Source organism: Zingiber officinale, chromosome 9B, assembly GCF_018446385.1.
Source record: "Zingiber officinale cultivar Zhangliang chromosome 9B, Zo_v1.1, whole genome shotgun sequence".
In the NCBI taxonomy this organism is placed as follows: Eukaryota; Viridiplantae; Streptophyta; class Magnoliopsida; order Zingiberales; family Zingiberaceae; genus Zingiber; species Zingiber officinale.
Genome location: NC_056003.1, coordinates 28,047,265 through 28,059,155, shown reverse-complemented (window position 1 = coordinate 28,059,155; position 11,891 = coordinate 28,047,265). Strand labels below are relative to the sequence as shown.

At 40.8% G+C, this 11,891-nt stretch overlaps 1 protein-coding gene across 1 annotated transcript; it reads left to right on the top strand.

The window, feature by feature from the left end:
- Window positions 1–9,378: 9,378 nt before the first annotated feature.
- Window positions 9,379–11,316, top strand: LOC122025346 (3-ketoacyl-CoA synthase 6-like). The gene is made up of 2 exons (XM_042584152.1): window positions 9,379–10,154; window positions 10,237–11,316. Exons 1-2 carry the CDS (start codon window positions 9,450–9,452, stop codon window positions 11,008–11,010), a joined length of 1,479 nt encoding a protein of 492 aa, XP_042440086.1. The 5' UTR covers window positions 9,379–9,449; the 3' UTR covers window positions 11,011–11,316.
- The last annotated feature ends 575 nt before the right edge of the window (window positions 11,317–11,891 follow it).

Genomic DNA, 11,891 nt, shown 5'->3' with positions numbered 1-11,891 from the left:
AGAATGTGATGCAAGGTGTACCTCTTGGTATATACGTGAAGGCTAAAACAGAAGAGGCAAAGAGAAAAAATGGTATGTAATTATCATAGATAGTGGTATATTATGTATTAGTTAGATTTTTTTTTTATATCTTATATTCCATTTTTCTTGGATTGATCACGGAAGATGACATGATCTTCATATGTCTTTAGCAACTAAAGAAGTATAATTTCCTAGTCCACCAAACCTATTCCTTGTTTGGATACTCATGACTGTATAACTTAAAGCCCATAGTGCTTGATGTGGTGATAAAGGGGGGCCACTAAGTGCGGATCAAACAACGGAGATAGTAGTCGACGTGGAGGTCAAAGTCAAAGAGGTCAACGTCAGAGAACTAATGAGCTCACCAAAGGGAAGCCGAGCATAGCTCTCCTGTAGTGGTCGATCAGACATGAACCGCCGGACCAGCAAAGGGCTAACCCAAACAGAACGTCCGTACAACCAAGATCATCAGACGTTCATCACGGAGTAGAGGAACGTTGGGATGATTGGAGTGTTAGTCCGGTCAGGTGGAAACACACTATCGAGTCGAGTCACGGGAGGGAAGAGCAGCAAAGTCCGACCGAGCGGAGGAGTTCCTAGCCGAGCGACTATCTCGCTCGGCCGAGCAGAAGGATCATTGATGTATCTCTTAATATGCTTCTGGGAGATAGTGTCGCTGACACAAGGTATGGTCAACAGGCGGATTATATGACAGAAGCTTCTACTGTCTTGTCAGGGATATGCATGTCCTGTTAAGGTATGGTGTTAAACTTAAGGCATTTTCCTGACAGGTACTTTCATAGGACAAATTGGAGAACGTGTCCATTTCTCGAGGAGAATGCACGTCGCCTACTGGGACGCTATATAAAGGGGGTCTATGCACCGGTGGAGATACATGTTATTCATTATTCATGCTTGCGCTCACTGTTGCTCCATTTTCTTCTACTATTCTAGTGATTGACTTGAGCGTAGGAGGGTCAACGCCAGGGATCCCTTCCCTGGCTTGACACTGACGTTTCTTATGTTGCAAAGTGGAGTGAGGTCTACATCTAGTCAACGCAGTAGTCATATCGTAGCAGCCATATCCCCAACTAGCCATCTCCACGATTTGTAGACTGGATCAGTGGTGTTTAAGCTTTGCACCACCTGTCACTAGAATGGTTTCATCAAATACAGAGTTGTTTCATGTTTGATAATATACACTTTAATTCCATCTCCATATAATTTTTCTACATCTCAACATCTAAGACCGTTCAACATCTAAGACCGTTCATCTGTCTATATTTGTTGAATTTATAATTTTGAGCATAATTTTTCATTCTATTATGAGACATGCTGTGCTCAAGGGAAATGAATGATGATTCTTGTTATGAATAAAGATAAATCTTTGTAATCTAGTAAAAAAAGTGCATGTCATTGCATAAACCTAAGTAGATTTTCTTGGATTTGTCTCTTTTAATTAATTTAGTTTAATCTTCTATGTTCTCTTTTTTATAAAGAACTGATTAAAATTTTATAGAAGCTTGAATTTTGTCTAATTTACTTAGTTCTTTTTTATTTGCTACATCTCTAAAGTTTGTTTGTAGGTATTTTTGTTGCATACTAATATGGTTTTGATGCAGGCTGATATTTAAAAGAAGGGAACACTACAACAAAATTGACTTTCCGCAGCGCATCATCAACAGCGTGCAATTAAAGCATGCCGTTAATAATAGTTTTTACAGCGTGTCTAATTATGTGTGCTGCGGATAATATAATATATATATAAATGACAGCGTGCAGAAAAAGTATGCTGTTAATACACCTTTCTACGGCGTGCAAAGTGCGCAATTATAACATAATTATTAACAGCGCGTGGAGCGCGCTGTTAATAATTATTATAGATATAAATAATGGCATAAACAAAATATGCTTTGAATAGATATTATTTACGATGTTAATAAACTTTTTCTACAACGTGCAAAGTGCGCTGTTAAAACTTAATATTAACAGCGCGCGGAGCGCGCTATTAATAATTATTATATATATAAATAACAGCGTACAAAAAATGTATGCTGCGAATAAATATTATAAAATATTAGCAGCATGCAATATGCGCTGTTAATAATCTTCAAAAGTTTCTAAATATTTAACCAAAAATTTATCGCTGAAACAAACCTCCCGCGAATATTTTTCCGCGCATCCTATATGCCCGCGAAACATCTTCTCACTCCCGAAACCTATCTCACGCCCGAACTCCCCCGAACTGTCGAAAGCCTAAAATCGCGACTACCTCTTCACTCGTTCGTCGGAACCTCCCTGCCGCAGCTCCTCTCAGCCAACATCTTCGCCCATCTTCTCTCCGTTGAAGCCTTCTCCGGAGAAGCCCTCCTCCTCAACTGAAGCCCTCCTCCTCAGCCGAAGCCCTCCTCCTCAACCGAAGCCCTAGCCGAAGCCCTCCATCTCAGCCGAAGCCGTAGCCGAAGCCCTCCTCCTCAGCCGAAGCCCTCCTCCTCAACCGAAGCCCTAGCCGAAGCCCTCCTCCTCAGCTGAAGCCCTCTTCCTCACGCGAACTATCTCCGCCAAAACCTCTCTGTCGCAACCCTAAATCCTCTCTACCGAACATCTCGGCCCATCTTCTCTCAGACGAAGAGCTCTCCGGCGAAGCCCTCTCATCCGAAGCCCTTTCGTCCGAAGCTCTCCACTGAATCAAACATCTTCTTCGATCCTTCCGTTTCTCAGGTTGAAATTTCTTTTTGTTTTTCTTGTTTTATGTTGAACATCTACAACTCTTTCTTGTATTTACTTTCCTTCCTCTTCCTGGCATTCTCCATCTTAGTAATGAGACTCTAATTGATTTAGTTGCATTGGCTTTCATTGGCTTTAGTTGTAGAAGATAAATAACATTACCTTCTTGTACTCTTTTGTTGAAACAACATGAACATGAAGGTTCTGTGCATCTATTTTAGAATAGAATGAAGTTGATCCTTTCTATATTTTCCATTATCAAATATAGATGCACAGAACTTTCATGTTCATGTTGCTTCAACAAAAGAGTACAAGAAGGTAATGTTATTCTAACAAAGGATCTTGATGCACATAACCTTTGATAATGAATCTTGACTCACTTTCCATTATCAAATATAGATGCACAGAACCGTAGCATCTTGATGAACCACACTTTGCAAACTAACAAAATTTTACCTTGGCGAACTAGTTGCTGGTACTTGTCTTATGTCAATGTCTATATGTTGTCTCCCTTCCAACCTAAACCAGCCAAAAACCCCTCAGGTCTCCACTTTCATCCACTTGATCAGTTGAGCCTTCTCTATCGATCATTCACTCCGTTCCCTGGAATGCAATTTAGAATTTAAACCCTCCCTCCCTGGCCTGTAATACGTGAGCCACTTAGTTGCAATTTAGAATTTGACCCACTTAGTTGGTATATGTCTTACCTTGGCAAATGACCCACTTAATATGCCTTTTTTCACCTTCAATATTGCAATTTACACTCTCCCCATTTTGTTTTCTTTCAACTTTCATTTTCTTTTATGTATATTAAATAAATATATAAATCTTATTTTGTATTAAACATGAAATATTTGTATGTTAGGGTTTGGGTCATTTACGAAATGGATAAGGAATGGATACATTTGCCTTCAAGGCTTGTACCTGAGTATGAAGAAGGTGTACAAAAATTTCTTACACAAGCTAAGAAATATGCCAAAACACGTGAAGTAATCTTATGCCCTTGCAAGCATTGTAAAAACAAAAAGTATATGAAATTTGACCAAGTGTACGATCACTTAATTATTAAGGGGTTTGATCCTTCTTACACTATTTGGGTCTTCCATGGAGAAACTTATAACCGACAATATCAAGGTGAAGGTAGTTCAGGAGAAATTCAGAAAGATGATGAAAGTAGAGAGGCATATCACTTATACAAGGATGCCTTTGTGCCAGAAGAAGATGTTGGATACACTATGTCTGAGGCAAAAGATAACGACTTTGCTAGTTTATTAGAAGATGCAGAAACTCCCCTCTTCCCTGGTTGCACATCTTACACAAAGTTATCAGCAGTCGTCACATTATACAATTACAAGTCTACTAATGGTCACACAGACAATAGTTTCAATGAGCTCCTTAAGATCTTAGGTGACATGCTTCCAGGAAAAAACACACTTCCAGAAACTGTTTACTCGATGAGAAAATTGTTAAAACCATTTGATTTAGGATATGAGAAGATTCATGCTTGCCCAAATGATTGTTGTCTATTTAGAAAGGAGCTTAAAAATCTGGATACGTGTCCAAAGTGTGGTTCATCAAGATGGAAGGTGGACAAAGTCATCACCAAAGTTTTTAAAGGGGTTCCAGAAAAGGTGCTACGGTATTTTCCGGTGATACCAAGATTTAAAAGGATGTTTAAATCAAAAGAAAAAGCTGAAGAGTTGATTTGGCACTCCAACCATAAAAGTCAAGATCACATAATGCGTCATCCAGTTGATTCAGTAGCTTGGGATACAATAAATCATAAATGGCCAGATTTTGTCCTGTTCACATATGATCCTGTCCGAAGGCTGAATCAATGGACGCTGGGCACGGAGCGCTCTTCGACTGCTGACGTGGCTCTTCAACTGCTGGAACGAAGCTCCGGCGAACCTGCACAGAAGTCGAGCCGGGAAGGGGGTTCCCGGCGGCGACCCTCCGACGCTCAAGTCAGGTAAGCAACGATGAAAAAGGTGGCTCCCAAAGTCTCAGAATACGTACCTCCGGCGAAGTCTGAGGCTCTTTATATAGAGTTGTGAAGGGTTAGGGCACGCATACCGAGGTGCATATGTGTCCTATGTCCTTTCCTCGATATGCGGTTGTCAGAAAGCTCACCTGACCCATACCGCTACAGTCAAAGCATGTCCTCGATGGGACAGCAGAATCCCCTGTCACAAAATTTGGAGCATGGCCCACACGTGAAACCTACCAGTTGTCAGAAAAAGAAGTCTCTTGTCCTTTTCCCCTTAGCTCCAAACCTGTCGCCCGGGCGGACAGCTCCCTCAACATTCGGCTGGACATCCGCAGGGGTTTACTTGTGCTTTGTGGAGACTAATAAGCAGTGGTGCCTTATGGCTTTGGTCGGCCTAGAGGTCAGCTCGGCCCATGACCTTTTCAACTGAGCGCCGGAACCCTGATTTGACAGGGTGCCTTCCAACCATCAGTGTATATCGTTCGGTCAGCAAGCCGACCGGACCCATCCGGGTATTCAATTACACCGGCCGGCCGTCCGTCCGGTCGGACCCGGATGGGCGGCTGTCCCGGTGACTTCCACTTAGCGTTGACTTCACAAGGGGGGGGGGGCCGCTCTTACTACCGGATCAACATATATTGAGGATAAAAGGGGGTTTTCTCTTTTTGAGTTCATGTCTGGTTTCTTTGGAATGCTATGATTTAATGCTATGATTTTTAGACAACATGAATAAGCAGTAGCTATGATTTATGATGACTAAAAATACTTGTAATAAATGTCTTATTAATGCTAAATGTAAAATAAATGTCTTGATTTGTTTGGTAAATGTCAGGAAAAGAGTGCGAGATTTAGAGCAATGCGAGAAAAACAAGATCACAATCACACGATGAGTCGGAGAGGTTATGCTCGTTTGGCTCACATTATGGTAAATATTATTTTTAATACTTTTAAATTAATTATTGAATATTGTTTCTAACTTTTTTTTTCTAATATTACACAAATTACAAGATCACAAGTTTGGATTTCAGGTCACAAGAAAAAAAAAATGGGGAACCTAGTACTCAATCAGTTGGAGAGAAAATGGTAATAAATTTATGTCTTTTTTATTTGAAGAAGCTCATAAGAAAAAAATTGGGTAACTTAAATTTGTTATTTTCTTAAAATTTAACTTTTTTATTTGTAGAAAGAAATACAAGAATGTCCACCAGAATCTCAAAAGACTACTAACATTGCTGATGATGCAATTAGCATTGTGTTTGGCAAGGAAACAAGAGGTAGAGTGCGTGGATTGGGCTTTGGAGTTACACCATCAAAAGTTGGAGCTTCTGTGCAACAAAATCAAACTGTTAAACAATTCCAAGCTATGGTACATAACCTTCAACAAGAAATGCAAGAAATGAAGTCTATGTTTTTACAAAGTATGAGGCAACAGAATCAACAAGAACAGGTTAGTAATTAAACAACATACATAAAATAAGTTAATTTTGAATCTACACTTATATGTTGCCATTGTTTGACACAATTTATTTGTAAAATTAGGTTGGCAGTGGTGGCATTGGTAGTGGTATTGGGAACGAAGTTGGTAGCAATTGTGATATCAATGATGCAGCAAAAAAAATTGGTGATTTTCATAATGTTAATAAACATTTAGCTACTGCTCAGGTAAATATCTTCACAATATGCATTTTTAAATTACAAAATTATTACAAAAATTGGCATGATAGAATTAATAACTTGTATTATTTTTTTACAGTCAAATTTGAAGAATGTGAGTCGTGGAGATATCCGTGCTAATACTAAATGCAAGTTGCTTCATTGGTGTGTTGATGGATTATTTGTTGCAGAAGGTCGAATTGCGTCCACAGATCCAAACACAAAAGTGCATCATGTTGTTCTTGGTGGATCTTGTTGGAAAGTTTGGGTTGACAAGATTTTGGTGGAGAAGGCTGATCTAATTCGACCAAATGAGGAAATGCAGTTTCTTGATGATGCAATAGGAAGCACAGTCGCATGGTTATCTAAATTTATAGTATTGTGTGATTGATATAGATTATACTAAATTGTGGATTGAAAGTTTTTAGCTAGTTTGTGAGAGATTATGCATCTTGTTTTTGTATTGAATCTTTCTATTTGGATGATAAAAACTAGTGACTTTTATTCTGTTTTATCTTTAGCCATTTTTTTAGTTTTATTTATTAATTTCACATTTTGGGTTTGAGTTTATTTTGTTGAAGTATTTGTTAAATTGGAATTCAAGATTGTTTGATATGGAGCTATAGCATTTTTCAACTGCAAAGCATGCTGTTGATGATTGTTTTTGCGGCGTGCATTGCACGATGTTGAAACATGTATCCACAGCGTGCAATGCATGCTGTGGATAGTTGTTTTTATTAGTTTTCGCAGCGTGCATCGCTTGCTGTGGATAGTTGTGTTTGATAGTTTTCGCAGCGTGCATTGAAAGCTGTGGATAGTTGTTTTTGATAGTTTTCGCAGCGTGCATCCCATGCTGTGGATAATTGTTCTTGATAATATTCGCAGCGTGCATTGCTTGCTGTGGCTAGTTTGTTTTCACGGCGTGCAATGCACGCCGTCGATAGTTATTTCCGCGGCGTACATAGTATGCTGTCGATAGTTATTTCCGCGGCGTGCAATGCACGCCGCCAATACTAATGACTTTCAACAGCTTTAAACTATGCAGCGTGCATTGCGCGCCGCGGAAGGTGATTTTGCACGCCGCGAAAAGTCATTTTTGTTGTAGTGGAAGAAAGGGTAATTGAAAAGGCACAACTTGAGGAAGAAATGGTTTGTTCAAATTCTCAATTTTCTATAAATACGCTTATCTGAATAAGATGTTTTCCTTAGGATACGATGTATTCAAATTCTCAATTTTCTCAACTTGCTACATCCTAATTTTGAAGAATATTCTTTTTGATCTGATATTAATGTTTTTCTACTTGCAGTTTCACTTTGATCAAAGAAAATGACTTTGATCTAAATGCACCATAAATTGTATTTAAGGTATTTACCTCTCAAACCCTTCTTGATAAAATTTGAACTTGAAATAGCTAATGCTAATGTTTACATTTAAAATAGGTTTATTGAGTGCTCTCTAACATTAAAGTGTATAGTACTGCATATTCAGCCTTGAGAAGTATTGATTGCCCTATCATATGTAAAATTGTGCGCTTGTTTTGTTTTTAGATTAGTGGTAAATGAAAGTAAATCTCAATATTTTGAAACGAGAATTTATGATTACAAGCAATCTCTAAAATAATTCAACTTTTATTTTACTTAAATGTTAGACAACAAACTAGGGATTGATTTGTTACTCTCTTGGAGGAGTTGTTGCACTACTTCTAGAGGAGCTGGGAAAGCAAAAGGAGGACAGGATAAGGGAATTTGCTAATTCAAAAAATCTGTGAAATTTTGTAAGAACTTTGAAGATTGGACAACAAATTGAGACATTTATAGTTAACAAGGAATATTTTGATTAATGTCATTAAACCTAATGTATAGTGCTTCTAATAATATTTTGATCAATATGTACACTTGAATGTTGTTAGTAAATTAAATTTTGATTAGTGTTGATATTGTAATTGTGTACATTTGGATGTCGTTAATAATATTATTTTGATTAATGTTTGTATTGAGGATTAGTGTTGAGATTGGAGTTGATATTGATTGTATTGATATTGTAATTATATACAGATTTTTTTAAATAATAAAATTATAAGTTATATGATAAAATTCATAATAAATTTAATCATAAGTCGCTAAATTAGAGATGAATTAACGATAGAATTTTAATTCCATCGCTAATTTAACTATAGAATACATTTAATGATCGATTAGTGATTGAAATTTCTATTGCTAATTCCTATTTTTATTGCAGTGACTTTAGCATTCAATTTAAGGTTCATAGGTCAAGGCATGCATGATACACATCCGTCATGATGCAACGATAAGATACTTAAGTAATTTTATAAGTACTCATGATTTAAATTTCAGCTATGATGCACTACATGATATTTTCTTTAAATGGGATGAAAAATATAGGACGTTAGTTACTATATGAGGAACCACTCATGCTTTTGGATTTGTATGATGGTCTGTCCCAGACTGTGGGACTGAATCGTTCATCTCCAGAATTAATTAAACCTAAGGCTCAAACATCTAAATTATATATAAAAAATTGGTAAAACACATTCAGTTCCCTTGAGATTGTTGAGTACTTCAAGCAACATGAACCATGCATGAGTTAGTCTAATTAAGATGGACAATCTGTACTAATTCTACTTGACATTTTCCCGATGATGCATAGCAAGAAATCGATCACATTGAGAAGGTGGTTGTGACAGTTTAGCTAACACACTGACAAACTGATAGCCAATTCCTTAAACACTCAAACAAATAAATAAATAAATAATAATAATAATAATAATAATAATAATTTCTGGTTGCCCTCTTCCAACTGTCCAAAGTTCTTTCTCCCCCACTCGGACCATACTCTTCAAGTGAAGTTCAACTGTGCATGAATCAGAGAGTGGCAAAGTGAACTTTGTCGATGGTAGGCACGGCGTTTGACCTAATCTCTACCTGCATTTAATTGATCTTCTTATATATACATATGTATATATATATCCTCCCACAAGCAATTCTGGTCACCAAAGGAGAACAAAGTGTTGTGGATAATTAAAGAGTTGTTGAGAATATGCCTGGCGTGCCGGAGCCGGAGTTGCCGAGGTCTGTGAAGATCGCCTTCCGGTTCATCGTAGACAACTTCAGGCTTCTGTTCCTGGCCGGCGTCATGACGGCCATGGCTTCTGAGGTCCACCAGCTCGGCTTCGATGACACCGTGGATGCTGTACGGGAGTTGATCGAAGGGAATCCTGTGAGGAATCTGGCGCTCGCCTTGTCGGTGGTCGTTGCAGGGGTCCTATACTTGGTGTCGCGGCCGCGGCCGGTGTACCTCGTCGACTACGCCTGCTTCAGGCCGCCGCCGACGTGCCGCGTGCCGTTCTCGACGTTCATGGAGCACACGCGGCTGATCAACTCGGACGAGAGGAGCGTGAAGTTCCAGACGCGGATCCTGGAGCGGTCGGGGTTGGGGGAGGAAACCTGCCTCCCTCCGGCGAACCACTACATCCCGCCCAAGCCCACCATGGAGGGCGCGCGAGCCGAGGCGGAGCTGGTCATCTTCGCCGCCGTCGACGATCTCATGAAGAAGACCGGGCTACGTTCCAAGGACGTCGACATCCTCATCGTCAACTGCAGCCTCTTCTCCCCCACGCCCTCTCTGTCCGCGATGATCATCAACAAGTACAAGCTCCGGAGCAACATCCGAAGTTTTAACCTCTCCGGAATGGGCTGCAGCGCCGGCCTCATCTCCATCGACTTGGCGAGCGACCTGCTTCAGGTAAATACTTAATTTCAATCCGATCGATCAAATCGAACAATGTCAAAATAATCGATCGATTCGATTCGATTCGATCGAGCAGGTGCACCCTCGCGCAAATGCGCTCGTGGTCTCGACGGAGATCATCACCCCCAACTTCTATTCCGGCAATCAACGGTCGATGCTGCTTCCCAATTGCCTGTTCCGGATGGGCGCGGCGGCGATCCTGCTCTCGAACAGGGGCCGTGAGGCGGCGCGGGCCAAGTACCGGCTGGCCCACGTGGTGCGAACGCACAAGGGGGCCGACGATCGCTCCTATCGCTGCGTGTACCAGGAGGAGGACGCGGAAGGCCACTCGGGAATCTCCCTTTCCAAGGACCTGATGGCGATAGCCGGAAAATCCCTGAGGTCGAACATCACCACCATGGGCCCGCTGGTGCTGCCCATGTCCGAGCAACTCCTCTTCGCCCTCTCCTTCGCCGGGCGGAAGCTGATCGACCCCGCGTGGAAGCCCTACGTCCCCGACTTCAAAAAGGCGTTCGACCACTTCTGCATCCACGCCGGCGGGCGGGCGGTGATCGACGAGCTGCAGAAGAGCCTGGACCTGTCGGCGGAGCACGTGGAGGCGTCCCGCATGACGCTGCACCGGTTCGGCAACACCTCCAGCAGCTCGCTCTGGTACGAGCTCAACTACATCGAGTCCAAGGGGCGGATGCGCCGCGGCGACCGCGTGTGGCAGATCGGCTTCGGCAGCGGCTTCAAGTGCAACAGCGCGGTGTGGAAGTGCCTGCGCACCGTCAAAGCCCCCGCCGACGGCCCCTGGGCCGACTGCATCGCCCGCTACCCAGTCGACATCCCCGAGGTCGTCCGCCTCTAAACGGCCAGCCATGCAGAAATGAAGCAGCAATTCAACCCAAACCACCCGCCGGCCGGCCATCAGCAATTAACAATCGAGCGGACGGATGGTCATCGATTGTCAGTATTCGATTTCTGGTTAGCTAGAGCTTACACTAATCTAAAGTCGTTGTGATCCATGCGTGCTGTGCATGTGCATGTGCATGTGCCTGCGCCTGCGCTTCATCTGCTGTCGCCGACTTCCGGCGTGTCTCGGTCGGTCGGTCGGTCGCGGTATGTATCCTTTTCAGTGTATTGTCCACCTGCTGCTGCCGACGTGTGTTCTTCATTTGGGGCATTTAAAATCCTGTGCGTATAGTGAAAACAGGCCAACAATTCCCACGCCTTAGCTCTCGAATAGTAAATTCGTATCACAGAATCTCCTCGGATTTAGAATAATTTCCGCCCAGCGTGTTTTTTATTTTTATTTTCTAGAAAACTTGCGTTTTCTTTATTTTTTTTATAAAATGATTTTTAGATATATATAGTTTTTTTATTTTAAAAATACTATCTCTGTTTTAGTACAAATCAAATACTATATTTCAGAAAATACATATTTTTTAGAAAATAAAAATAAAAACCCCACTAGATTAAAAATATTTAAATAGACTTCAATGTATACTTGCTCACTACCCATAATTCCACTGTAAACAGATATTTTCTAGACAGAATTCGAACCATGCTCATCGAAGTGTTAAATTTGAATCAAGATTAAATCAAATTTACATAATTTAACTTGATTATCTTATTAAATAAGTTTAAATAATATAGAATTTAGCTCGGCTTTATTTGTTTCTGTTCCTAACTTACAACGAAGCATAGAGAAACATCATTTGATTTAAATCCAAAAGGCACGGAAAATGG